The 27,426-nt window shown below is 36.7% G+C and overlaps 4 protein-coding genes across 10 annotated transcripts; 1 reads left to right on the top strand and 3 right to left on the bottom strand.

Annotated features, from left to right (window-relative positions):
• Window positions 1–499: 499 nt before the first annotated feature.
• On the bottom strand, window positions 500–6,659 carry LOC100263503 (PHD finger protein ALFIN-LIKE 4). 2 transcript variants are annotated; one of them, XM_002276322.5, is made up of 5 exons: window positions 5,858–6,659; window positions 5,725–5,757; window positions 3,661–3,889; window positions 1,676–1,814; window positions 500–981 (listed from the first exon to the last, which is right to left on the bottom strand). In XM_002276322.5, exons 1-5 carry the CDS (start codon window positions 5,952–5,954, stop codon window positions 694–696), a joined length of 786 nt encoding a protein of 261 aa, XP_002276358.1. In that variant the 5' UTR covers window positions 5,955–6,659; the 3' UTR covers window positions 500–693. The 2 variants fall into 2 exon arrangements, with proteins under 2 accessions (XP_002276358.1, XP_019077865.1); XM_019222320.2 differs by having other exon boundaries at window positions 1,679–1,814.
• Window positions 6,660–7,401: 742 nt separating this feature from the next.
• On the bottom strand, window positions 7,402–15,016 carry LOC100249800 (nuclear transcription factor Y subunit A-3). 6 transcript variants are annotated; one of them, XM_002274422.4, is made up of 6 exons: window positions 14,813–15,016; window positions 12,142–12,575; window positions 10,500–10,591; window positions 10,346–10,420; window positions 8,133–8,303; window positions 7,402–8,023 (listed from the first exon to the last, which is right to left on the bottom strand). In XM_002274422.4, exons 2-6 carry the CDS (start codon window positions 12,443–12,445, stop codon window positions 7,655–7,657), a joined length of 1,011 nt encoding a protein of 336 aa, XP_002274458.1. In that variant the 5' UTR covers window positions 12,446–12,575; window positions 14,813–15,016; the 3' UTR covers window positions 7,402–7,654. The 6 variants fall into 6 exon arrangements, with proteins under 6 accessions (XP_002274458.1, XP_010654479.1, XP_010654482.1 ...); XM_010656177.3 differs by lacking the exon at window positions 14,813–15,016 and adding an exon at window positions 14,430–14,794; XM_010656180.3 differs by lacking the exon at window positions 12,142–12,575 and having other exon boundaries at window positions 14,813–14,997.
• A 3,030-nt stretch (window positions 15,017–18,046) lies between these two features.
• LOC100254937 (uncharacterized) lies at window positions 18,047–25,637 on the bottom strand. Its single transcript, XM_002274390.4, has 8 exons — window positions 25,253–25,637; window positions 20,158–20,260; window positions 19,854–19,961; window positions 19,642–19,751; window positions 19,353–19,460; window positions 19,222–19,267; window positions 18,832–18,963; window positions 18,047–18,308 (listed from the first exon to the last, which is right to left on the bottom strand). Exons 1-8 carry the CDS (start codon window positions 25,459–25,461, stop codon window positions 18,225–18,227), a joined length of 900 nt encoding a protein of 299 aa, XP_002274426.1. The 5' UTR covers window positions 25,462–25,637; the 3' UTR covers window positions 18,047–18,224.
• A 1,376-nt stretch (window positions 25,638–27,013) lies between these two features.
• Window positions 27,014–27,400, top strand: LOC100260034 (hypothetical protein). Its single transcript, XM_059739818.1, has one exon. The coding sequence runs from the start codon at window positions 27,014–27,016 to the stop codon at window positions 27,398–27,400; it is 387 nt and encodes a 128-aa protein (XP_059595801.1).
• The last annotated feature ends 26 nt before the right edge of the window (window positions 27,401–27,426 follow it).

Here is a 27,426-nt window from a genome sequence, read left to right as displayed (position 1 = left end):
AACCAAAGAAAACGAAAAGCAAAAAACAATAACCCCTCGCCCATCCAAACACCGATCGACTGGGTCTCCTATAGACATTATTATCGCTTCATTTAAGCCCACCTCACCCACTCCAACAAATTAAAAAGGAAAAAAAAATGGCCAGTGCATAGCTGTTTGCATGAAAAAAAATTAAAAAAAAAAAAATGAGTAATAGAAACCCTAGATCACAGACAATCAGAAACTATCAAAATCAAGGACTCAAATTCCTATTTTTCCTGCAAAGTAGTCCCAACTGAACAGCCAAAGCTTGCTAATAGAGGATTCAAGCGCCAGGCAAAAAAACACAGGATTACCATCGGTTGAAACACCAAGGAGTCGTCAGCTCCCACTGAGTAGGAAATAGATCATAACATCAACCAACCATATGGGAAAGCATGTGCTCGTGTAGGGAAAGGAGTGGGGGGGGTTAGTCGGAAAGCAAGGGAGAATAAGATGTTTCAAATTAAACAGGAGCATATTTTCACCAAACTACAAATAAATAGTATTATATCAACTGAGATCCCCGAAACTAAAGTAGCAATTCAATTCACAAGTCTCGCTAAATACAGCACCAAGGAAGGAAAGAAGGAACCTGACTGGCAAGGCAGTTAAAGATGATCCACTGAGAAGAGTACGACGGTGGAAACACCATATAATCATTAGTTTTATATATCAGGGGCGAGATCTCTTGTTGCTGCATGATGGGCACTTGTACTGCTTGATATGCTCAGCCCTAGCTGGGGTGATCTTCACACATTTGCCATGGAACCACTTCTCACAGATGTCGCAGCAAATCCAGAACTCATCTGATGCGTAGTTCTCGCCACATGCTCCACACAATGTCTCGCCGTGCTCGTCTTCCTCTTCCTCTTCCAAGCCCTCATCTTCATCCTTCTGTGGTGTCTTAGAATACTTTCCCTGAGATTCAGATCCCCGCTGCTGCGGCTGTTGCTGCTGTGGCTGTCCAATGAAACAATGGACCAAATGATACAGAGTGAAACAGGGTAGAGGAAGCATGTACAAAAGATATACCACAGGCATGCTATGCATCTGATGCTTTTGGAAATGAGGCCTATGCATTCAGGACAAATACCATGCTCATGCTAATTGAGTAAGCATTTGGTTCTAGATGGTAAGACACCAGTGATTTGGCATGACTAGTGAACAAGCAAAAACATCAATTTATGGGGCCAATGACAGGCATGCTAATATTTGGGAAATTGAGAGGATAAGTTGCTTCAGCTCCTTAAATAAATTGTATGATAATTACTCATCAAACTATGTAAGCATATTGGCTTAAGGATAAATGCATATGGCCTAGACTAGAATAGGACAGACACTGAACCACCTACAAAATTAGAATACTGGTTGCTCAGAAAATTTCTTTTGCAGCCAGGGGGTTTAACATGTGGTCTTTTACCAAAAGCCTAAGATATATGTGTTATATTAAAACACAGTACTCTGTCACTTACAAATTTATTTTACCTACTACACCAAGTTTAAATTGATGGATTCATTTTGGAAGAAAATAGCTACAGTGGCCTCCTCTAAGTATGTCACTCCAAACCATAACCAATACCCAAACATCTATTCCACTTCTTTTTTTTGTCTAAAATGAAAGATGAAAGATGATAGATAAAAGGATCCATTTTACCACCACTTTAGAGTTTGATTTGGATTTGTTGCTGCTGTGATTGGACACTGATGATTTCTCCTTTACTTGCTTCTTTGCAGTACCAGTCACAACTTCAAATATGGTTGGGAGATCATTTATCATATTAAAGAGCCGCTTCCTGCACCACAGAAGATAAGATATTGGAATACAGCATCTCATTAAAAAGCTACTCATGTGATAGGCGGGAAGAAATGACAGATCCAAGTAAAACTTGCTTCATCTTTCAGATAAGTTGTGAGGCTACAGCTGGTTTCTCCAGTATCAACATACTTGCAACTGCATCGGCAGACAATAAATCAAGATATTTGAGCTACTCTAATTGAGCGCTAGATTAAGATTTGAAACCAGGTCCAGTGCACTCACATAAAAGCATCAGAGCATTATGTAATGAGGCATAACAAGAGGGATGAACAGCACATGCAGTTTTCTAACCTCAGTGCATGAGACTTATGCATCATCAACAAAGCATAGGAAACTCAGAGGAAAACCAAATATTCCTTGAATGAACTAACTAGATCTTCCTATGTCAATGTGTCAATGCATGCCCACTAAAAATACAGGGACTAGGAAATAAGGGTAGGACAGTCACCGCAAAATCATACCAAACTAAAGAGCAAACAACTAATAAAATACTGTTGAGGCACTCTTGATTGAGAAAAAATGATTCCCTGCAGACACAGACTCCTTCCTGCTCAAGTAGTGAAGAACTACAGAGCACGGTGAAATGAAAAGGTGCCACCCTAATTAAGATCTGAGAACTTAGAGTAGCACCATCTTGTGCCCAGAACTTCTCATAAGTAAATATACGCCCTATAAGTATCCTGAACAGGGATACTGGAGGTTGGGTTTGCTCCCCAATGGTCACCAGTTCAAGTCCCTCAGGGCCACTGGAGGTTTATCCGGTCGTTAACTTCAGGGCCCCGTGGGATTAGTCGAGATGCGCGTAAGCTGGCCCGGACATCCACGGTTATCGAAAAGAAAAAAAAAAGTATCCTGAACGTTTCCAAAAATTCTCTGAGAAGTCCTCATAAATAGCTATCAATTCAAGAAGAAAGAGAATCCAGTTTTTCCAAAGGTTTTCCCCCAGATTATCAAAAAGGTATGGAAACAGGTTCTATGGAAGCAGGTTTTTTCCACAAAGTTTAGCTTCCCAAATATCCCAGGCCTAGCCAATTGACCATTGAGCAAACTGGATAGTACTAAATCTAAACTATCAAAAGATATGTGAGACGATAAGCAAGAACATACAGCTCAAAGACCCATTTAGCGGAAGGTTGGTAGTATGATTTTATGGGAAGAAAGGAAGATATCAGAAGTTCTAGGCCTAGCTAACATAACCAACTCCACCCCCTCCTCCCCCAACCCAAAAAAAGGAGGGAAATGCACAAAAAATGGATCAATAAATAAAATCCGTCTTGAGCTATGACAGAGTGTAAAGAAAAAGCATACAGCAAAAAGTAGAAAAGAAAATGACACCATAAAGGATGGCTGAGCTAGACACCAAAATGGATAAGAGATCTAAAAATGGAAAGAAAAAATGATACCTGACAAGCAAGGAAAGGAATTTAGTTCAAGGCCTAGCTAATATAAAGAAAAGGAAAATAGAAAAACAGAGTAACAAGCAAAAACTGTCTCCACTCTCAAATAAAAAATCCACCACCAAAAAATTTGTCCCAATTCAGCTTGGAATGAGGCAAGCAGAAAGAACCTCCCCAGCCCACATCACAAAGAAAAACCAGGAAATTCATGATAGGTGAAATTCATGATAGGTGAGTTGCTAGAAAATCATTAAAACAAAATCAACATAAAATACATAAAATAAATTTGGAGAGTAAGTCACTCATGAGATTAGCAAAAGGGAAACTTTGTTCCCATGCTATCCCTTCTTCATTAAAACCTTAAAAACCTAAACTCTTGCAGCAATTATATCGAAGGAAAGAAAAAGAAAAGGAGAAATGAAAAACCTGTCAGCTTTATCAAATCCAAATCTGGCACCAAAATAGAAGGCAACAGCAAGCAACCATGCATCACTATGGACAGCAACTAAAGATAACCAGTCTTTTTCTTGCATTCCATCTCTTGCAAAGTTGATCCCTAGTGCAGGCTCTGGGAGTTCTGGAGGCACCTCTTCTGCAGGTAAATTGACTTCCCATAGTTCATTTGGAAATCCATAAAGGCACAGATTCTCCTTCTCTGTAAGGTGCAAAATACATGTAGCCAAGTTAAAATCATAGAAGGCAGGCCTTCTAGGAATAAGAGCTGGAATATCTCATATCCGAAACAAGATTCTGTATCCACAGAACAAATTTCCCTCAACTTTCTCTCCAAACTTTCACCAAACCACACCCCACACGCACACTCCCTTCAAATGCACCGAGCCAATTAAGGATATGCAAGAATAATAATAGTAAGTACCTACTGTCTACTATAGTATTATAATATTTAGGAAATCCATTTTCTGCTGTAACCCTAAATTCCATAATTAAATAATGGTAAAATAGTAATATGAAGGGGTAATGTTAGTAGACAACCTCTGACCAACAATTTGACATCAATAAGAATCTTAAAATGGATCAATGTAAACGGGAATTTAAAGCAAAGAATCCCAAAGCCTGTCTAGTAATATGAAGGAGTTGCAAACGGAACTATTAGCAGGGAACTTCCAATCCAACAATCTGACATCGGTAAGAATCTTTAAATGGATGACGGCAGATGGAATTTAAAGCAAATAATACCAAAGGTTGTGTGCTGTCAGATGCACTTAAAGTTACATGCAAGTGGCATTTCCTCCTCAACATGGCTCAGCTGGAAGCAAATAACTACAGAAACAGCTCAGGTTACATAAACAGTTTTGAAAATGACAACAGCAACTCATTCTTCTGATAAGTCTCGAGTTATTATGGAAGAAACTGAAGAGAATGCCGACATTAAAAATTCCCAATCAATATATAAAGGAGGGATTTAGCACACTCAAGCTACCAACAACAGATACTATATAACAATCTTAACTGTATTACACACTATATAACAAGGCCCCATGTTGTCTCAAGGAGCAGGCTTCTTTATTACCCCCATCGCACTGTTAAAATCCAAAACACAAAACCACAAGCAGTTTGGCTGAATGCCAATAAATGTTAGATTCATAGGGGGCCAAATTCAAGCACCCATAACACCTTCACTTGATCTTCATTGAATAAACAAGAAATTGGATTCTTTATCTCCTTGCATACGATATATTAAAACCAATATCTAGAACATAAAATGCATATCCAACACAGAACAGAATCCCACTTCCCTGCTGGGGATGCTGACTCCAGTCTTTCAAAAGAATATAAATATAAATATAAATAAATAAAAGTCTAATAACTCAATTTCCTTCAACAGTACTTAACTAAATACTTTGTCAGTGCTCATGCACCCAAAACACTGTGGCAAATGGAAATGCAATAGAACATTGTGCTAGAATTGAACCCCTAAACACAATGCCCAATTTGAGTACAAGTGTGCTCATATTGTTTTCAAAAACTTGTGTCCATTTCCCAAAAACATTTTCAAAAGATGAAAAATGGCAAGAATTATCCACGAATTTAAAAAATAAATAAATAAATAAGTTGATATGGAAACATGGAAAAACAAGTATTCAAACCTTTCCTGTTATAGAAATTTGTTTAACACACGGTTCTCTCAAACAGACTGCAGCACTTCTCTTCTTTTTTCTTTTTCTTTTTTTCTTTTTTTTGCAAAATATACCCAAAAAGAAAGCACTAAATTGAAAGTTCACAAACGCATGCTCAAAGAATCCGAAAGAAAGAAAAAAAATTCAAAAGTATCGCAGCATTACTCCATAATCTCCTCCGGGTAACCCTAATCTGTTAACGGGACCAGAAAAAGTAAGCAAATTAACCCATTTTTCTAATTTTTCAAACACATGCAAACATCAAATAGCGTGAAAAAATTTATTAATACAACAATCACTTACAGAACTTTTATAGAAAAAAAGAAAAAAAAAGTGTGATAAGAACCCTTACCGGGATCACACTGCTGATAAAATTCGTCCACATCTGCAAGACCAAAAACAAAAACACTCAAAACAAACCATTCCAAAAACAAATTCAAATTCAAATTCAAACTCAAATTAAAAAATAAAAAACAAAAGAAAACCTGTAGTTAGGGCTTTGATCATGCCAGCTCTGCGGCCTTTGAAATCTCTGAAAACCTCTTCAACAGTGCGGGGATTGTAGTTTGCGCCTCCGTCCATGGCTGAGTAGCGTGTGGAGTGAGTCAAAACGACTGTGTTTCGGAGAGTAAATGGAGGAGAATACAGATGTGGCAATTTCGGGTTTTCCGGGGGTGTTTATGGGGATTTCAAAGCTCAGGAAGAACAAAAGCAGGGTGAGAAGTGGAGAAGAGGACGGATTTGAATCTGTTGCGGGTTAACTATATTTGAGAGAGCGGTGTCGAGTCCGAAATCCAAATGGAGCAGAGCGGAAATGCTAATGTGAGCGGGAGGTATACGATAGTAAGGCCGCGTTAGTTCCTTACCAAGAACATACTTTTTTCTTTTTGAAAAATAATTTTTTAATTCTAATTCTCCGAGCAATCGTACCCAAAAAAACAGTTTAAAAGCAATTTGTGATTGTTTCAAAGATAGTTTCCAAACACGACCTTAGGTTTTAAGTTTTTGTGATCTTTCAAATTCCATTTCAATTTTGTGTTTGGTAACAAGGAAAGTGTCGGACTGGGACGTGGACCCGACCCGAACTGTAGGCTCTGATCGCAAGCGGCACACAGTGAAAAAATGAGTCAGTAAATCTGACGAACCTTAGAGCAACACGTGGGGAGACAAAGACCGTTGATCATGCTGTAAAGCTGCAAGTGGCACATGATAGAGACCATAAGCAATGTAGGTTGTGGCTGTGAGGCTCACTTTGTGACAGCTGGGTGTCGGCAAAGAAGTCCATTGATGTGTAAATTCCAAGTCTTTCCTTTTGTTTGAACTTTTTGAATTTAATGAAAATTATTCGTAAAAGCGGGCTTGTACTCGCTAATTTAAAAATATATAAAAATTAATTAATTTAAAAATATGTACATTTTTTATAAGTCAAATAATTATTTTTTAAAAAATAATTCATAATATTAAATAAAATTATAAAAAAAATTTATTTATTATTTTATATTAATCAAAGCAACTTACAAATAAATATATTATAATTTTTTATTATATAATATAAAGTAAAAATCATTATAAAAAAAAATTTATAATTGAGGTACAAAGGCTTTCCAAAGCTTAATAAAAAATAAAATAAAAATTGTTTTTATAAACGTAGATGTCCGAGCCAGCTTACACGCACCTATACTAAAACAAACTTTTTGGATTCCAAAAATTCAATTAAAATAGAGAGACCAAGAAAACATTGGAAAAAGGTAAAAAATAGACCCTTTTTTGACATGGAATATTTAGACTAGCATTCCTACACCCAACAATATGAATCTTCGGTATCTTTATTTTCTTTTCCTGCAACTTTCCAACATTTCCAAACAAATTGAAGCTTTAATGTCTTTAGATTATTTTCCTGCAATTTTCCAACCTTCCAAACAGGAGCTCAAAGTGATTTTTGGGCTCTCATCTCTGAAACTATATTCATAAGAAATTCTACGGTCTACATGCAACAAGATTCACATGCAGACACCAGACCAAAACCCTGTTCAAATCATATTGTACTAAACCACCATCTTATCCAAATTCATCTACTTTTGTATTTCCGAAGAGAAACAAAATGGAAAAAAAAAGTGAAATAACAGCTAGTAACAATCTCCGTATCTTGTATTCAGCTGACAAAGCTATGAACTAATGAAGAAAACACAGCCAAGGATGACTTTCCAAGGGACACCAGCAGCCGGATCGTTCGATGGACGATGAACACAAGCTGCTGACACATCCACTGTCTGCCTCGTCTGTCACCCGAGGCCAGACCCACCTAAGTTATTGCTCCCAGAATCATTCCTTTTCATGGATCCGCCAATGTGAGGAGGGTAGGTGGAGAACCTGAATTCTGGCTGCAGAAAGACGTCATCACTGTTTGAGCCGCTAGTGACATCAGAGCAGGAGGTGGTGGAAGCCCCTTCTCTGTTGTTTTCTGGCTGATGAACTTCAGACTCTGATGCAGTATTTCCATTGAAAGGTGGCTGAGCTGAGCCTGCAATCAGAGCATCTGTTGAGGGAGAAGAAGGCTTGGGTTCTTGGAGCTTGGACATGTTGAGGAAGCGTCCACCAGCTCCACGAGGCCTCTTCAAGGCATGGAGATGCCTAGACTCATGGAGATAAGGCTGCACAAGTTTCAAAACAGGACCCAACAATGTATCAGTCAAAACAATCACAGTACCATCATTGGCGTGTTGCTTTGAAGCCAGAGGCCAGAGTCAAATAGGGGCAAACCTTTCTAGCTTTGACAGGGTTGGTTTGAGCTTCAAGCTTGGCGCGATGCTTCCTCCGCCTCATAATTCCATTATACTGCTTTGGATTGATGAAAATAACCTCTTCTTGTGGATTTAGTACAGGCAATGGCACTCGAGAAGGGGCCATTCCCATCATTTGAGGATGATGAATCTGTTGATGAATCATTGATAAACAAGTCATAATTGGGTAGCAGAAGAAACACATTCTTGGGTACAAAAGCACTGGAAGTGATGCAGTTTAAATACTCAGGTCATGGATTGATTGAAGGACAAGAAAATCAGAATCTATATCGAAACCCACACATATATTTGAAAAAAAAAAATCAAGAAAACATTAAGCTGTCCATCCCTGATTCAAAAGGGTTATAAGAATAATCTCATTTTGTAATACTGAATTTGCATCTATGCCTTGGAAACTTAGACTTCATAAAGAAGTAATCTGGGGTTAAGAAATAGAAAAAAAGAAACTTTGCTGCTATAAAATATTAATTAGGATAGGTAAAGCAGAGAATCATAACAGCAAAGGAGATGCAAAGTAGAAAATCACTAAAAAAAATAAAAAAAAGGTATTTGTGGACAGGAAAACTTAGTAGACCTCCTTTATGACATTAAAGAATCTGTAAGGCCAGCATACCATTTGTGGCAAATTCACTACAAATTAGAAAAATGAAAAAGCATGGATATATAGGGGAGGTGCTATCGGTGGGAAGGATGGTTTCTAGACTTTGATGAGTCACACCTTTGGCTAGAGTTACTCAGCAGAGAATAAAAAGAAAGGCACACAAAGAAATCATCGTACCAAAAAGAGCATAACCAGTTTGAAGCATATGACAAATGGCAAGTCTCCATACTTGTTTACTGGATCTCTTTTACAGTTATGTGGCAAGCATTAAGGCACATCTGCTGTATTGGGGAAAAACTAGATCATGGAAATGGTTCTAAGAACCCTTGTGCGTAGGTGTTTGTGGCACTAAAACAGTTGATATTTTTGTTTATATCAAGTTTTGAGATTCCCCAAAAAGAAAAGAAACTGGTAGCCCTTGGCAACTTACTGTCAAAGCAAACTAAGCCTAAAGAAACACAAGTTCAGGTCATTTTTTAAACAAAATCTAAAGAAGTATTTACGTGTCTAGAACTAACTAAGCACATAAAAGGCCTGTTAATTGGTCATACATGGAGATAAGATAGAAAGGAGTCCTAAAAGGTACCATTTCACTGTTAGGAACCACAACAATAAATGCTCCAACAAAGAACTTATGTAGCAACCAGAGGTTTCATATTAACCACAAGTTCATAAAGCCTTTCTTAACATTGGATCAAACAAATTGGTCCCAACAAGTGGCTGATTTTCTCAAATGATGATAAATCTAAAGCAGAAAGCTAATCAATGTAATATGTTGATCTTACACTAAAAAAAAATGATCCTAAAATAGACCAGAAAGGTGTGATCACATATAGAAAAAACTGCAGTAACTAGAGGTGAAAGCAACAGCTGCACGTTTCATAGTCATCATAAGGTGGTATTCGAGATCAAAACATAAACAACAGGCAAAGTAAATAAACTGGTAAAATCCAGATGGAATTGTATCTCAACACTGAAAAACTTTGAATTTCTTGTATTGCTCTTTGTTTTCATAGCATCAAAGGCAAGAGATGCGAATATATAGTTCCTTCCTATTTAAATTCTCACAAAGAACTGAAGTCTACTTCCATTCATTTCCGTTACTTTCCCTTGAGGACTAAATTTCAAAAGGGGTGTAAATCGGGAAGCTAATATAAATGACAAAGTGCAATACAAATTTCAATAACAACTAAAAATGACTAAGTATACATTTAGTAATGATTCAGAATAACCCAAAAATTGCCAAGTTATATAGAGGGTAAAACTGGGTCATATCATCTTAAAAAGAAAAATGAGTATAACTAGGGAAAAAAAATTCAACTTGTTGAAGAATCAAAATGAAGGGAATAAGTCTAATTCCAATCACTAATGGTCATATCGGGTCTTATCATCTTAAAAAGAAAAATGAGTATAACTAGGGAAAAAAAATTCAACGTGTTGAAGAATCAAAATGAAGGGAATAAGTCTAATTCCAATTGCTAATGGTCATATAGTCTTATATATCTATGTGTAGATAGATCAAAAGATAAGAACATAGACAGAATCAGGCTTATACACCATGCAGTACTTACCATAGCCTTTGTACCATAAGCAGGTGCTAGTAAGTCGCAATGGTATATCTCGGTGGCAGTGATTGGAATGCGAGCCTGACATCGGAAAAATAAAAATCAAAATATTAACATCCAACCCCACAACCACCAAAACCATGAGTAAGAATCCACTTACAGTCAATTGGTTGCAATCAACTTGTGAGGGAGTGAAGAGATAATCCTGATTTCCGATTGATACCATGGGCTTCCCATGAGTTTCCTTGTATCCTAAGCAAGCACAAGAACAGCCAAATTAGACATTCTGCAAGCCTAACAACAAGAAAAGCACAATAAACCCATTAATTTGAGGTGCAAGTCTTGAAATACGTTTAGAGAAGTCTTGAAATACGTTTAGAACTAACCAACACCAACTTAATTCAGCTCCACAAATTGAAGGAAACATGTAATAGAAAGGAACATGGAATGACTATTTATGCCCAAAGCCAAGCATGGTAGTGGAACTATATTTTTATTAAAATGGTGTCAATCATGTTGAAACTTAAAACATGTTAATTTTTTCTTCCTTCTAAAAACGGAAGCATGTCCTTCTGACATTCACAAGTTGTGGCTTGTGAGGGCAAAAAAGTTCCTAGGAGCTGTGAGCTAGCTTAGCAGTGAAGTCTCTGGGAAATACGCCAAAGACCCGGATCCACTAAGTTGATCCATAAGGTTGGGTCGTTGAGTGTGTGAACACATTTTTGAGTGTGTGAACACATTTTTGAGTGTATGAATGTGTGTACCCGCATGTGCATGCCAAGGAGAGCTAATTCCCTTTTAGGGTGACAATTCACAACATAGGAGAAAATAGTTCTTTTAGAGGTGCATGCCAACTAAGCTAGTAAATTATCCAGTTGGTTGCACCAAAGCCATGGGATTGAATCATACCTTTTTTCAGGGTTGGAGATAGTGACCTCCTTTTTCTTTCTTTTTTTCTTTTTTTGATAAATAGATAGTGACCTCCTTATGAGCATCCTCAGGGAAATCAGGTTTGATCTTCAAGAATGGCAAGCAACAGCTAATTCAAAGCGTTATAAATATTTTTTGAGAGGTCTTAAATGTACAAATCGGCACAGAGGTGGTACACCAGTAAACACCATTAATCCATGGCCTGCCCAAGCACCATTAGGGGTGGTCCAGCAATGAAACATGGTGTTACCTTGTGTACACCATCTACTGTGAGGAGTTGAGTTCAGTGGAAGGGAATAAATGTTCACAATTGGACTGATCTAAAGGATACTGCCACAATAAAGCCATGCTCATCCAAAAAAGAGTGGGAATTATATGACACAGGCCTAAGCAAAACAGGTACTGACACCTGAATAAAAGGAACGTTAGGGACTCTTCCAAATGGCAGAGGAAAACCCAAACCATATCATTGTCTACAGATATTAAATCATTGCACAACAGGTTTATCGATGTGTCATGACACGCTACACTGACACACCTGCAGGTGGACCATTACAGCCTTATCCTGCATTTAAATCTGCTCTATGACTTGGAGCACACTGTTGCAAAAGTGATATATCAAAAAGAGGCTAAAGGTAAAGCCCAAAAAAGTAGGAGAGTGACACCTTATGCTTTGTTTTAACTCCTAAAAAACATAAACAAAAACATTGCAGCATTGCCCCCAGCCCAGACCCCAAACAAGAAGAAGAAAAAAGAACATAAACAAAAACCTAGCAGCATATCCTTTTCCACCCCTCCCCCCAAAAGAAGAAAGGGAGAGAGAGAGAGGAAATAAAAAAAAGAAGAATGTACAGAGAGAAGTACATAACTACCTAAGTGTGCTGAAAATATGCTTTGCCCATGAGTGTTGTTTCCTCCCCAGTGAAGCACTCCAGGGTAAGACTGGCCAGTTGACCGAGTTGAGGGTGAATCCTGATCTCGAACTTGGGAGCCCAATTCCTTGGTACTATGATAATCTATAGTTTGAGTTCCTATCTTGAGGCGTGAAAATTTGGGCAGAGATGATTGTTGAGTATTTGTTTCACTTGAAGTCCACCAATGTGGGCTACTGGCATCACATGGTGACGTTGGACGAGCTGAATTTACATGAAAATCATTCTTACACAAGTGTTGCATTCTTCCAAAGTGCTTCCTACTCTTTTTGACGAGTCACCAAATTATGATACAAATTTACTTGAGCTTGGTGGTGTCAAAAGAGATGGTCCTAGTTTGTTTTCAGCTTGAGCAAATCCAACTAAGTGTTTTTCTGCATGATGACACCAGAATTTGATTAAAGATGTCCTGTTCTGAAAGTCAATTATCAAAAGTAAATACCATACACTATTAAAAGCAATTTTACTTTTAGAGCATGCCTGGAAAGGCAAAACACCAAGAGTTGGCAGCAGTATGTCTCAATCATTGACTGAGACAGAAACAATCAGTCCATATGCAAGAACAGAGTAACCACTAAAATATAATTGATATATTGCAACAGATTTTCATTACAGGAAACATTTGTCCTCTGAAAAAAGCATGTTAAGGATGTGAAGGTTCAAAATCTTGAACACTTCCACATTAGATGAGCTCCAACACAAAACCACACTCCCCTGCTTCTGGACCATTATGCATTATCTACAAGGTCTAGTTTAACTTATTTTTTATGTGACACAACTACATTAGAAACTAACAGAACGATGCCTAAAGTGCAACTGATACCTGAAAATCTCCACACCAACAATCAGCATTGGGTACAAAGAACCATCCTAAAGAACCAGTTACTGATAGTTTCAGGAGGACAGATCAAACACATTCAAGAACTCCAAAACTTTGCTACAAAAACATTGCCCACTAAACAAATCTGTTTACTATGCTGAATGCTGCTTCACTGCAACTTTAAAAGTTCAAATCCACCAACTTCTCCAACACAAAGAACTCCACTTCCTTCTTCATTACAATATTCTTCTCAACCAATGAAAGTGTATAGGGTGTAAGTTTTCAGGAACCTCCATTATATAGACCCATAGGGGATTTAAAATTAAAAGTATCATTATAATCTTCATAGGATTTGAAATTAGTCCTGTATTTATTTAATAACCCTTAATTGAATGAATCTCTTTTTTATCTTAAACTCATTTAAAATAGAACTTTGGGGATTATGGTCATTCGTCTGCATGCCTAGTTAAAATACTGTCTTCATAAATCCAATCACTTTTGTCAATCCCAAATTCATAAACACTACAATAAAACCTCGATAAATAAATATTCAATAAATTAATAACCTCGTTTAAATAATAAAATCTTATGGTCCCAATTCGGGCCAGTGTACTAAATTAATAACCTCATTAAATGCACAAGATCATAATTTATTTAAAAATCCTTTAAGGACTCTAGGAAATATAAATTAATAATTGAAAAGGTGCATAAAAAAATAGCAAACAAAAATTTATAATACAGTATTAAGCTCAATTCAATCCTTTCTCAGAACCATCACATCTTTGAAACATTTTTATCTTTTGGACTATTAAGTTTTGACACCATATATCCTCCTTTTAACAGTTTTTCTATCTTCTAAAAATTAATAATCATCTCTTCTTTTTTACAATTTTTTAGGCTTTTATCTATTAACTTTTGACCACATCTATTGTTTTTTGATTTATTAATCATACATGAACGAATATAGTAGAACAGAAACATAATAATCTCTCTAAATTAATAACCCTGCTAATAATTTCTTTTGGTGTATTATTTTATTGGTGTTTTACTGTTTTAGATAACTTTCCCAGGGGGGAAAACATATTGAAACTGTAAAACTAAATTTTCTGACCACCCATGGATGCACATTAAGGTGGGCTCCTAATTGGGAGATAAGGTTAAATCACTGCATATAAGTAGAAAGATATAAACAAACAGAATCATCAAAAGCATCAGCAGATACATAAACTAATAAACAGAAAAAACAAGATTCTTCATGCCAAAACCCACCAAATTTGGGTAGGATTACACACATCAGATTCAGATAAACAGCAGAAATCATCCATGAAAAACCAAATTCTAAAAAGGCTAAACAAATTACTTCAAACAAAAAAAAGGAAGGAGCATTACTATCACATAAACCCCATACCTCAGAATAGAAACCACTTACAAATTTACAACACCCAAAAGCAATCCCAGAAGAGAAGAAAAGAAAAGAAAAGAAAAGAAAAGAAAATTTTTGAATGCGCAAAACAACCAAAGCTCAAACACCAACAAAACATGCAGCAACAACAACAACAACTGCTCAGTTCTCACCACCCCCCACCACAACCCCACCAGGAAAAACAACAGCAATTCCACCACCTCAGCCTCCAAATGCTTACACACAAAAGAGAATCATACCCACTTGATAAAACTCACCAAACTGAATCAAAATTCCAGAATTTCAGAAAAAAAAAAAAAAAAAAAGGCGAAGAGACAGGAGAATGAGATAAGAGACCATGCCCCTTAAAACAAGGGAAAAAAAGTCACCTTAAAGATTCGGGTTAGTCTCAAAGGAAGCACGAGTGATGGTAGTCTTGTTGGTATAAACACGAGCATGTCTCCCTTTTTCCATTCCCACACAAACTCAAACTCCCTCTCTTTTTCTAGGCCTTTTTTGCTGAGACTTCCCTGGCTATTCTACCATTAAAACTCTCAATATCATCACAACTCCGCGACTAATCACCACCACCTTCATCATTTTTATTTTAACTTTTTTATTATATTAATAATTTATTATTTTTATTCAATTCTTTTCACCTTTTTTTATTAATTAGTATTTAATTCTCACTCACAAAGCCGACAAGTTCCTTAACTATTCACAGCCGCCCTTAATTTTCACTGTCGCGTCTTTAACCACGCCCTTTTACAGGAGCGTGTTGTGCACGCCGAGAGTGTAGCTTTGATGACTTTGAGCACGTGCTTTTGGGGGCGAGTGTGAGGTTACGTCTTCCTTATCTCTTCTAATTACCTGACTTTGCGGACCCTATGAACTACATTTAATTACTAAAACACCATTGATTTTTTTTAATTATTTTATCCCCGGTGTAAATTAAGAAAGTTTACATCAAAGTAGAAAAGGAATTTTTTTAGGACAAAAATATGATAGGTGAAAATATCAAAATACCCTTATAAACTTTAAGAATATTCGACATTATACTTCCCCGATATTATACCTCCCATCACCTTTAAGGGCTCGAGATACCATTATTTTATTTTTATTTTTTTACTTTTTTCATAATAAACACTAATAGACTGTATTTGGTTCTGAAAAGATTTAAAAAAAATTTACAAAAAAAAAATGAAATATAAAAGAAAAGTAGAAAAAATAAAATAAAATAAAAAATATTTATTAAAAATTTATAAATTATTTTTATTTGTTATTTCAAACTTATTTTACTTATTTTAATTTATCGATATAAGGATTAAATAATTTAAAAATATATAAATTTCTAATTAGTTTTAATTATATATATATATATATTCAATAGAATAACTAAAAAAATCTTTTTTATTTATATTTTTTTTTATCTTAATATTTTACGGAACCAAACATAACCATGCAAAGAAAACATAATAATATTTTTATAATAAGTTTTATAAATGAAAAAAAAATCTAGGACACAAGACAAAGATAGAAAAAAAAGATACCAAAGGGTATTTTAGGTATATTAAAAATATTTTAATGCATGTATTAACCGAATATATTTTGGGTGAATATGAAATGAAATGGGTGTTGAGAGTTTTAAGTGGATGGGAATATAATTTTTTTTACAAATAAATGATATATAATTAATGTAAAATAATAATATTATCTTCTTATTAAAATTATTTTAATTTATTGAAAGAATTAATGAGTAATTAAAGTGTTTAAGATAATGAGAATAAAGGTTGAAACGGTTAAGATATAAATTTTATTAATAATTATAATTGTAATTATATATATATAATTTTTTTAAAATTTATTGAAAGAATTAATGAGTAATTAAAGTGTTTAAGATAATGAGAATAAAGTTTGTAACGGTTAAGATATAAATTTTATTAATAATTATAATTGTAATTATATATATAATTTTTATAAATAAAAAAAAATTACAGCATATTTCAAGATGAACTTCTAAGAAAAATTGCTAGGGGCAATTCAGACTTTTACTTGGCCTTGACGGAGTCAACTTGTCCTCCTTGTGGTCATGCCCCAAGTCAAGTGAAATTGACCATTCACCAGTAAGATTTTACAGAGGGGCCCTTGCCCAAGTTAAATGACCAAAATACCCACATAACATAAAATATTTACAATCAAACTTTTATTGGACTCTTTCCTTTTGCTTCCCGGTTTGGCTTTGACAAATTCTCCTATGAAGAACTAAAATATTTAAAAATAGATAAATACTTATATTATATTTCAATTTTCTTCATTTTTTTTCTCTTTCTTCTATATCGAATTTATTTAAAATTAACAAATAAACTATCATCTTTAATCAACTTTAGCTAAACTCATACTCAAACGATTTCTATTTCCAATGCAATTTTTGCTTCTTCCCCTCCACTTCAGAGATAAGAATGGCTGCTCCACAAGCAAAAATGACAAATAATATTATTAATAAAATGAGTTTAAAATTAAAAAGATACATTTTACCAAACAAAAACCAAAAATTTATGTTTTAAATAATAATTAATAAAAAACCCATGTGGACTTTGTGTCGGTTTGAGGAGATAATTTTTAAGGTCATGATATATTTTAATTAAAAACCATAGTCAACTGCTTGGTACTGCCACTCAAATTTGTGCTTCTTGCACTCCTCTTCATGGATAAGAAAGAAGAAGCAACGTACAAACAAAAATTATTGCAATAATATATTGACCTTCTTCATATTAAAGAACATGCATTTTACCAACCAAAAATCATAATTAAAGAAAAACCCATGTGGGGCTCTCATCTATGTTGATGATTTTTAATTTGAATTTGGTATTTAAATCATAGAAAATTCAAGCCTAATCTCGAGAACTAATCTAATCAAATAATTAGCTCGAATATTTTGAATGCATGCTGCTGTTTATGCTTTTTATTTTGGATGGTCGAGGTTGAATCCTCGTATGTTAACAGCTAAAATCTGTCTCAATGCCACAAACATCCTAACATTACAAAATTATAAATTATAAAATAAATAAATAACACAAAACCTAGTCGTAATGTTAATGATTAGATTAGAATAATCCACTATCCACTCGATAATTAAAAAGAAAAAAACCAACTATAATCAACTCGAGGTTGATAAAGTTCAAGATGAACCCATCTATTTTTCGTGGGTTTGGATTATTTTTTTATCAATTTTATATTTACCTTAATTAATATATATATTAATTAACTATTAACATATTTAACTCATATTTGATTTATTTAAATTTGATTTTAAATAAATAGATTAATTGAATCGTAAAAATGTCAATTTAGGAGGTTGATTATATGGACTCATACAAGACTCAATTCAATCAGCTTCTGAAATGAAACTTGGTTATTAAATAAGTTTATGTTTTGTTCACTCAATCATTTTCATATTGTATTTGGGTTGACTTATTTGATCAAATGTCTGAACTTTGACATGATATAAACCCACCCACTAACACAAATTGTCACCTCTAATTGAAACCTCCACATCCTACCTCAACTACTTCACCTAAGTCGGACCTTTAGGGGTTTTAGGACAACGTCAAAGGGAATTCAACTATTGAGAAGTGTTTTAACTATAAATGCATGCAAATTACAAGGGTTTTTTTATAGTTTTTTTATCAACATAAGCCAAAAAATTTGAATGGTTTCATTCATAAATTCAAAGAAGGAAATAGGTTTCAGCATCTGGAAAAGGAAGACCTTTGGGTAATGAGTTGGTGGCAATGGAGTTTTTCATGTCTTCCAGACTCGGATGGTACCATCGACGGAGGCAGTGATCATGCAGTCATCCTTGGGGTGGTAACTAACGCTCGTTACCTGCCAAACGAATTCACAAAAACTTGTTATTTTTTATTCTGATATTTTCCAGAAAATGAGAGGAAAAATGAAGCCAAGGCCAGAACTCCTAGTCACCCAAACCCAGAAATCAACACACATTGTACTTGACCATTTTCCCTTTGGACAATGTATGCAACTTGCTGCATTTTAGAGTACTTTTACTACAAGTGGTTATAGGGCAATCCTATAAAGAATAACACCAACCCCACCCTCCAATTCCCCCATCTTGCATGAGAAGTGGAGTCCATAAAGGAAGTCAGATATCAAAGCTTAAGACAGCCAGAGGGTATGAGCGGAACACAACATTCATAAAAAAAGGAAGTCAATTACTAGGGATCTACATTGTTTTATGTCGGAGTAACTAGTTTATTAAACACGCACAGGCCTTGCAAAATTCAAAGCCTTCAGGAGAAGCTAAACTCCACTGATAAATATGAATCAGTATAAGTAAAAGGTATAACATGATACTAGGTAATGCAGTGCTTAAAGAAGAATATTTTACCACTGAGGCATGAGCTCTGAAGCTTGACACCACAGATGCATCAACCAGATCCCAGAAGAAGATGAAGCCATCCTCAGACCCACTAGTTACATGGGCATCAGTGTTCGTAAGGCAGCAATCCATTTTGTAAGACTGATAAGAAGCACACCAAAAAGGGAAAAAGATCGCATAAATAATTAATACTCGATTTAAACTTTCCTTATGCTTTTGATATGAATGGCTTGAGAGACAAAAGTAGGTTATGGCATAATAGAAAGCTTTGTAAGGGCAAGAATGACCTGAACCATTACTTTAATTATTACAAAGACAGATCAAATTTGACATTGAGGAAAATTAAAAAATTAAAAGGCACCATTACAAAGAGTTGGTACCAGGAATATGCATGCTAACCTTGCAAGTGTGACCTTTATATTCCTGCAATAGTTCTCCAGTAGACCTGTGATTAGAAAGAAGCATTAAAACAACCAGCAAAGCCAAACAAAATGCGTACAATAAGTATGCATGAAAGTATAAAAAATTACCTATCCAGAAGGCGTAGTGTGGAATCTAGGCAACTGGCTAATATGCAGTTGGCATCATTTGACATTGAGATACAGTTGACAGGTTGCCCCAAGTCATCAGAAAGTTCTCTATTTGATATGAAAAAGTGTTTCAGATGTTATTTCCATTTTGTAGAGAGGAAAGTATAAAGCACCTCCAATGAAGAGTCTCTTCGAAACATTAATAAATAAATAAAAAAAGAAAAAAGAAAATCTCCAAATGCAAGAAAGATTTTGAACTTTGTGATTCTGTCACTACAACACAACATACCTACCAATACGAATGTCAAATGTCCGAACAGTTCCGTCTACACTTCCCGCAATAATTTCACTTTTGGTTAAACAAACAGACATTACACTGTCTGAAAATGTGTCAATGATCTGCATGATAAGCAAACTTTTGGGAAATAATTCAGTATAAAAAGATAAAGGTTGATTACAAAAAGTTTCTCAAAAATTTATTAAAAAAAGGACAAAATTAACCTGAATAGGCTCAGTGCTATGAGATCTACAGTCCCAAGCACGCAGAGAACGATCATAGCCTGCTGATACTACCACAGATGCATATTCATTAAACTTTACAGCATTCACCTGGAAAAGAAAATGATAGCAAAATGTTAGAAAAAGAGTTAAAAAATGGTGGAGGGTCCTTCTACCCAAAAATTGAACCAAACGATGGAGACGAAACAACTATCTTACATAATTTTCCACAAGCACCTACGCAAAATGGAATCATTTAAAAAACAGAGTGATGGGAAAAACCTTTAGTAAATGCAAACAAGCATACCTCACTATCGTGACCTCGAAATTTTCTAATCACACGGCCAGTTGATACATCCCAATAAAATAATTGTCGGTCGCCACCACAAGAACAGAGCTTGGAGTTGTCCCTGCAATACAACCAGACATCAGTGATTGCAAATAGGGTTAAACCATGTTCAATGGACTGCGGTACAAGTTTCAGGTACTGGTGTGGACCTAAGTGTCAGATTTGTTTAATTCTCAAATCTTAGGACACAAGGACATGACTAAATAATCAAATTTACCTGTCCCCTCACTTTATCCCTCATGCAAATTGAAGGGCATAACTGTGACAAGTGTTCAACATGAATCTAAGGTTACAAATAACAAAATATGAATTTTTGTTGAACATACATGTTGGATTCAAATCTTACTAGCAGGCATATCAGACACATATCCCATACCCAATCAGATACAAGTATCTCACATGCCTTGAAATGTCTATATAACATAGGATTAAAAGATAACCACGCTCACTTGACTTTCATTTAACGTTGAATCGGGATATACATACATATTTATGCACACATTCAAGAAATGGTAATGCTATATGCATATTATATACAGCATAAGGTTCATACCTCTATTGTGAATTATCAAGCCATATAACTACTTAGAAACTAAAACAGCTAGATCTGAAGATATCTTTAAATAGACAGTGGAGCTTGAGAAATGAAACTTGCCAAAATAGACTCAAGTAAGGAAAACACCTCAAGGCATCTCAGAAAATCTTTTAAGACTACATTTGGGAGTGTTTTTATTAGAAGTGCTATCTTTTGGAAGCTGTGTATAATATGTTCCCACTCCTCCTTTAAGACTACACCGCGAGGATGGCTTCTTGTGGACCTTTACGGGAGTGTATGGTCCCACCTTGAAACGTAATAGGGAGCTGTTTTGGGAAGAATTAGGTGTCATTCGAGGGTTATGGTCGGACCCTTGGTGTATTGGTGGGGATTTCAATGTGGTCAAATTTCCCAGTGAGCGTAGTATAGAAGACAGAATCACTGGATCCATGAGAAGATTTTCGGAGGTAATTGAGGAGTTGGCCTTGAGAGATTTGCCTCTCCATGGGGGGCCGTTCACGTGGACTGGAGGGCTGAATGGTCTCTCCAGGTCTAGGTTGGATCGTTTTCTAATTTCGGAGGAGTGGGAGAATCACTTCAGTGGGGTATTCCAGTGTTCTCTTCCAAGACCGGTGTCTGATCACTTTCCCATTCTGTTAGATGGGGGAGAAGTGAGGAGAGGTCCAACTCCGTTTCGATTTGAGAATATGTGGTTAAAGGAGGACGGGTTTAAGGATCTGTTAAAAGGCTGGTGGCAAGGTTTCAATTATAGTGGGTCCTATAGTTTTATCCTGACAGAAAAATTAAAGGCTTTAAAAATTAAGTTGAAGGAGTGGAATTCGGAAGTTTTCGGCAAAGTTGGAGTGAACAAGAGGCTGGCTTTGGACAAGGTGTCTTATTGGGATAATCAGGAGCGGCTAAGAGTTTTAAATGACTGGGAGTTAGAAGCGAGAAAGGAGGCTAAGGAGGATTTCAAGAAATGGGTGCTTATGGAGGAGATTTCGTGGAGACAAAAGTCAAGACAGATTTGGCTGAAGGAAGGTGACAAGAACACGGGATTTTTTCACAAGATGGCAAATTCTAACAGAAGGAAGAATTGCCTGAAAAAAATTAAAGTCAATGGCACCTGGCTGTCAGAAGAGCAGGATATTCAAAGGGGAGTGGTGAGGGCCTTTCAGTCTCTTTTATCGGATCCAAGTGGCTGGCGCCCTAGTGTGAACAATCTTGAGTTTGATAGCATTGGGGCAGAGGAGGCAGCTAGGCTGGAGCTAATGTTCACTGTGGAGGAGGTTTTCCTGGCTCTTTCAGAGTTGAATGGGGACAAAGCCCCTGGCCTGGATGGGTTTACCCTAGCTTTCTGGCACTTTTGCTGGGACTTCGTCAAAGACGAGATTATGGGATTTTTCAAAGATTTCTTTGAGAGGGGAAAGTTTGTCCGAAGTCTGAACACCACCTTTCTTGTCTTAATCCCAAAAAAGGGCGGGGCTGAAGACTTGACCGATTTTAAACCCATCAGCTTGGTGGGAAGCCTCTACAAGCTGCTTGCAAAGGTCTTAGCCAATAGATTGAAAAAGGTTGTGGGAAAAGTGGTGTCTACTACCCAAAATGCATTTGTTGAAGGTAGACAGATTCTTGATGCAGCGTTAATAGCCAATGAGGTCATAGACTCCTTGCTGAAAAGGAAGGAAAGTGGGGTTCTATGTAAATTGGATTTAGAGAAGGCCTACGATCATATCAATTGGGATTTTTTGCTGTCAATGATGCAAAAAATGGGCTTTGGGGAGAAATGGGTTGGGTGGATCAAATGGTGTTTATCCACTACGTCGTTTTCTGTTCTGATCAACGGCTCTCCAACCAGTTTTTTCCGAAGCACTAGGGGGTTAAGGCAAGGGGACCCCCTATCCCCTTACCTTTTTGTTTTAGGAATGGAGGCTTTGACTAGCCTCATTAATAGGGCAGTGAGAGAGGGTTATCTTTCAGGCTGCAGGATAAGGGGAAGGGAAGGAGCAGGAATTCAAGTTTCACACCTGCTGTTCGTTGATGATACGCTTGTCTTCTGCGAGGATTCCTAAGAGCAATTGGCTTTTTTAAGTTGGTTACTCTTGTGGTTTGAAGCCACCTCTGGATTGCGTATTAATCTGAACAAAAGTGAAATTTTGCCGGTGGGTAGAGTGGAGAACGCTGAATTACTAGCTGTTGAACTGGGCTGCAAAGTGGGATCTCTCCCTTCTACCTATTTGGGGCTCCCTTTGGGTGCTTCGCATAAGTCGGTGATGGTTTGGGACGGAATGGAAGAGAGGATGCGCAAGAGACTTGCCTTATGGAAGAGGCAATTCATTTCCAAGGGTGGAAGAATCACTCTCATTCGGAGCACTTTGGCGAGTATGCCAACCTACCTCATGTCTTTAATGCGTATGCCAAGAGTGGTTAAATTAAGACTTGAGAAAATTCAAAGGGATTTCCTTTGGGGAGGGGGAGCGTTGGAGAAGAAGCCCCACCTAATAAAATGGGGTATTGTTTGTTCTCATAAAAAGAAGGGTGGGTTGGGGATTAGAGACCTCACTACTCTCAATAGGGCCCTTTTGTGCAAATGGAGTTGGCGGTTTGCGGTTGAAAGTGATTCCTATTGGAAGCTTATAATTGGCACGAAGTTTGGGGTTGTTAGAGGAGGTTGGAGCACTTGCGGGGGTAGGGAGGGCTTTGGGGTGGGGCTCTGGAAAGAAATCAGCAAGGAAGGGTTGTTGTTGCTCAACAATGTTTCTTTTTCGGTGGGGAATGGTAAAAGGGTGAGGCTTTGGAAAGATACTTGGTGCGGGAACACTCCTCTTTGTGAGGCCTACCCCTCCTTGTTTGATTTAGCGGTTTCTAAAGACGCGAGGGTTGCGGACTGTTGGGACTCAATGGGGGAAGTGGGAGGGTGGAATCCCCGCTTCCTTAGACCTTTCAATGATTGGGAGGTGGAGGAGGTGGAGAGACTCCTTCTGATCATTCAAGGAAAGAGGCTGAATGCTGATTTGGAGGATAGGATGGTGTGGAATGAGACGAAAGATGGGATTTTCTCTGTAAAATCCTGTTTCAATTCTCTTGACCACAGCAGTGCAGTCCCGTTTCCATGGAGAATTATTTGGAGTACGTTTGTTCCTACCAAGGTGGGCTTTTTTGCTTGGGAAGCTTCTTGGGGGAAGGTGCTCACTCAAGACCAACTAAAGAGGAGGGGCTGGAATTTAGCTAACAGGTGCCCCTTGTGTTGTGATGAAGAAGAGACGATAAATCACATCCTTATTCACTGTTCTAAGGCGAAGGTTTTGTGGGATCTCTTGTTCTCCTTATTTGGTGTTAAAATTGGGTCCTCCCATTTTCGATTAGAGACACTCTTTTAGGTTGGCATGCTCCCTTAAAGGATAAGAAGCATAGTAAGGTTTGGCAGGCAGCTCCTCTTTGCTTATTTTGGATGGTATGGAAGGAAAGAAATAGGATAGTTTTTGAAAATGAGGTCCTATCACTTCAAAGATTGAAAAATTCCTTCATTTGTAATCTCTTATCTTGGGCTAATTCTTCCATAGTTGAAGGCCCCCTTTCTTTGTTTAATTTTGTGGACTGGTTGGGTTCTTGTTGAGGGCTGGTAAGGGTTTGTCCTTTTTGTTTCCGGTTTTTGTAGGTGATGCTTGTATACTCCCTGTATACTCTGGGTCGCCTTTCATGCCCCCTTTTTAATATATTTCTGTGCGTTTATCTATCAAAAAAAAAAAAATTAGAAGTCCTATCTTTAGAAAGTGTTTTGGGGAGAATCTCCAACAAGTGCTTCTTCAGGAAGCATTACAAGTAATTTTTCAACTTTTTAAAAATGATTTCTAAATTTTGTCAAATACATAATTTTTCTTCAAAAGCACTATTTATGCTAGAAGCGTTTTTTAAAAGCACTGTCAAATGAACTCTAAATCCCCTGAGGCTGAATAGGATCCTCTTGATTCTGACACCTTTGGGTCCAATCTCTCATTGCCATCTCAAGAGGGCAACAGATTAAACTAGAAATCATCACAAATGGCAGGGTAAGGCTTCGGTTCTGAGGTAGCATAAGACCACTGGTGATAAAATCACAAGGTAGTTTAAGATACCAGGTACTACCTAAGCATTGGAAATTTATCCTTCTAAACAGATATTACACTTTTCCAAGCCAAGACATCGGGATTTAGCTGCATTGTCTCCAAGACTTTACATAACTATTCGTCAAAACCCTATGCCGCAACACGAATCCATGATCATATTCAACCACAAAGGCAAACTTTCAAAATTTCAAAACATTAAAGTAGCCAAATGTGGACATAAAAAACATCTTTTCCCGCTCAATTACTATAAATATTCAACTACAAATCACTATAAATATCTACGCACTCAATGATAGATACGCCTATAACACCAGCAACGGATCTCGAAAATTGTTCAAATTCTTCAATCAAACATTTGTCTCAGTGAAATCGTAACCTAATAGAAGGAGATACAGAGGAGTGTGTTACTTACGGAGCGACGTGAACATCACGAACCTCGCGGCCATGTGATTTGTAGGTTTTGATGTGGATTCCACGGTGAGGGTTCCAGAGGCGGATGGTGCGGTCTTTGCCGCAGCTCAGGCAATAGTTTCCGTCACCGTTAAAACGAGCGGCGAGGACTGCTCCCTCGTGACCTCGCAGCACGTTCGCCTCCTTCTTCGGCAGACCAGCGATGCCCATCTCTTCTCGAAAGTAACGGAGAAACCTAGGGGATTTCAATTTTCCGACGAGCCAAACAGTTTGCAAGAAAATTACAAAGAATATAAGAGCCGACGGGCAAATGATTATAAGATTGCGCGCGGCTTGCTCCAAAAATAGAGAGAGAGAAAAAATTATTTGCACACATGGGTCGAAATAAGTAGCTAATTATAAAAATGACCTCCCTTCTAATTATGTTGAGAAAAATGAACCTCTTTGAACATCTTTACCCCTTCTTATTTTGTTTAGCTCCAAAATCATATCTTCCTATTCATTTCATCCTATAACATATTTATCTCTTTAATTTAACTTTTCTTTCTCGTTAAGAATTCATTTGAACTATACTGGAACTAAGTTTAATTCATAAAAAACTTAACTAGGGTTAAATTCTCAATTATAATAGTAACCTTTAAATATACTATAGTTGAGTTTCATTTACAAATAATTTAACTTGTTCGTATTTCATTTACAAAAAACTCTATTCGAACTAAGTAGCTAAACAATCAACTACTCGATTGATTCTTACTATGTGTTTTTTTTTTTCTTTTTTTTTTTCTTCTGCTATTGATCATGGGTGACCACAATGGCCCTAGTCTCTAGATTCCTTTTTCATTTTTGTTTTGCTTCGTATTAATATATATATATATATATATATATATATCACAGAGGAAGGGAAAGATCAGGGAATATACAATTCACAAATACGATTCAAATCCAATATATTTTTCATGAGTTTGAATTAAATATAATTAGATTTAGGTCAAATTCATGTCAATATGCATAACCCATATAATAAATTAGTTTTTTAGTTAATCTATATAATAGGAATTTTATATGAATTGACCCATTTAATAATCACATTGATTAAAATGATTATAATTTTAAACTATTTAACTCATATTTCACTCATTTTGAATTTATTTTTAAATAAAAACATCAATTAAATCATAAACATGTTTAATCGAGACATTGATCATATAGACTTATACAAAACTTACTTAAATAGAATGACTTAATTATTAAATGAGTTACATTTGTTATTTATTTAATAATTAGATAGTATTTAGGTTTATGTTTTTACTAGTGTAAAGTTTGGGTAATATTACTATCAATAATCATGCCTTTGCTCTGCTTCTAACTTAAGTCTTACATGAAACGTATTCCAAACCAACCCTTTAACAATTAAACATTTAAGTGCCATCATATTGTCCTCGTATTGTTTGTTTCAAAAGAGGAATTTGTCTCATAAAATTTCCTACCATATTTTTTCTATATGTTATCCAATGCCGTTTCATTTCTAAACGTATCCCCCAGCGCCAAGGGCATGGAAAGCGAAAATTTGAGGCATTTCAGGGGTTGAGACTCAGAATTAAGACCCGTCATTTTCTCCTCTGCCTTTTGGGTTAGACCCACAATTAAGACCACATGATAGCGATACTAATTGCATCTTTAGTGACAGCCCTCTACCCTCCCCTCACCACCTCTATAAATCGTATCTCCCAACCTCAACTTCTCTACCATCTCCAACTCTCTCATGGCTCTCAAGACTCTCTTCCTCCTGGTGGCACTCACCTGGCTCATGGCCAATGCAGCTGCAACCAGGGACCTGCCTACAAACCCGGGACTTGACCTCACCACCAGGCTTGAAACCAGTGGAGGATTAGTTGAATGCTGGAACGCCCTCATGGAGATTAGGCAATGCACAAATGAGATCATCCTCTTCTTCCTCAACGGCCAGACTGTTCTTGGCCCTGAATGTTGCCAGGCGATCAGCATCATCACCCGCAACTGCTGGCCCGCCATGCTCACTTCTCTAGGGTTCACGGCTGAGGAAGGCAACATACTGCAAGGCTACTGCAATGCGTCATCTGGGCCTCCTACACCAGCATCGCCTCCCCTGTATCAAGTGGGCATGGGGTGAAAGGACCTAGCCGATGATGATGTTTT

This window comes from Vitis vinifera, chromosome 9 (genome assembly GCF_030704535.1).
Source record: "Vitis vinifera cultivar Pinot Noir 40024 chromosome 9, ASM3070453v1".
In the NCBI taxonomy this organism is placed as follows: Eukaryota; Viridiplantae; Streptophyta; class Magnoliopsida; order Vitales; family Vitaceae; genus Vitis; species Vitis vinifera.
Note: the sequence above shows the minus strand (reverse complement) of the source record. Positions and strands in the feature narration are given on the sequence as shown.

Coding starts and splice junctions, on each gene's coding strand:
- LOC100263503 (XM_002276322.5), bottom strand. CDS start 5,954: ATGGACGGAGGCGCAAACTACAATCCCCGCACTGTTGAAGAGGTTTTC. Junction 3,890..5,724: donor TTATCAGCAGTGTGATCCCG/GTAAGGGTTCTT, acceptor TGCACCTTACAG/AGAAGGAGAATCTGTGCCTT. Junction 1,815..3,660: donor GGATTTGATAAAGCTGACAG/GTTTTTCATTTC, acceptor TCTGTGGTGCAG/GAAGCGGCTCTTTAATATGA.
- LOC100249800 (XM_002274422.4), bottom strand. CDS start 12,445: ATGCAACACTTGTGTAAGAATGATTTTCATGTAAATTCAGCTCGTCCA. Junction 10,421..10,499: donor TTGATTGCAACCAATTGACT/GTAAGTGGATTC, acceptor TTCCGATGTCAG/GCTCGCATTCCAATCACTGC. Junction 8,024..8,132: donor ACCCTGTCAAAGCTAGAAAG/GTTTGCCCCTAT, acceptor AAACTTGTGCAG/CCTTATCTCCATGAGTCTAG.
- LOC100260034 (XM_059739818.1), top strand. CDS start 27,014: ATGGCTCTCAAGACTCTCTTCCTCCTGGTGGCACTCACCTGGCTCATG.
- LOC100254937 (XM_002274390.4), bottom strand. CDS start 25,461: ATGGGCATCGCTGGTCTGCCGAAGAAGGAGGCGAACGTGCTGCGAGGT. Junction 19,461..19,641: donor TTTGACATTCGTATTGGTAG/GTATGTTGTGTT, acceptor CATATCAAATAG/AGAACTTTCTGATGACTTGG. Junction 19,268..19,352: donor ACACTACGCCTTCTGGATAG/GTAATTTTTTAT, acceptor TTCTAATCACAG/GTCTACTGGAGAACTATTGC.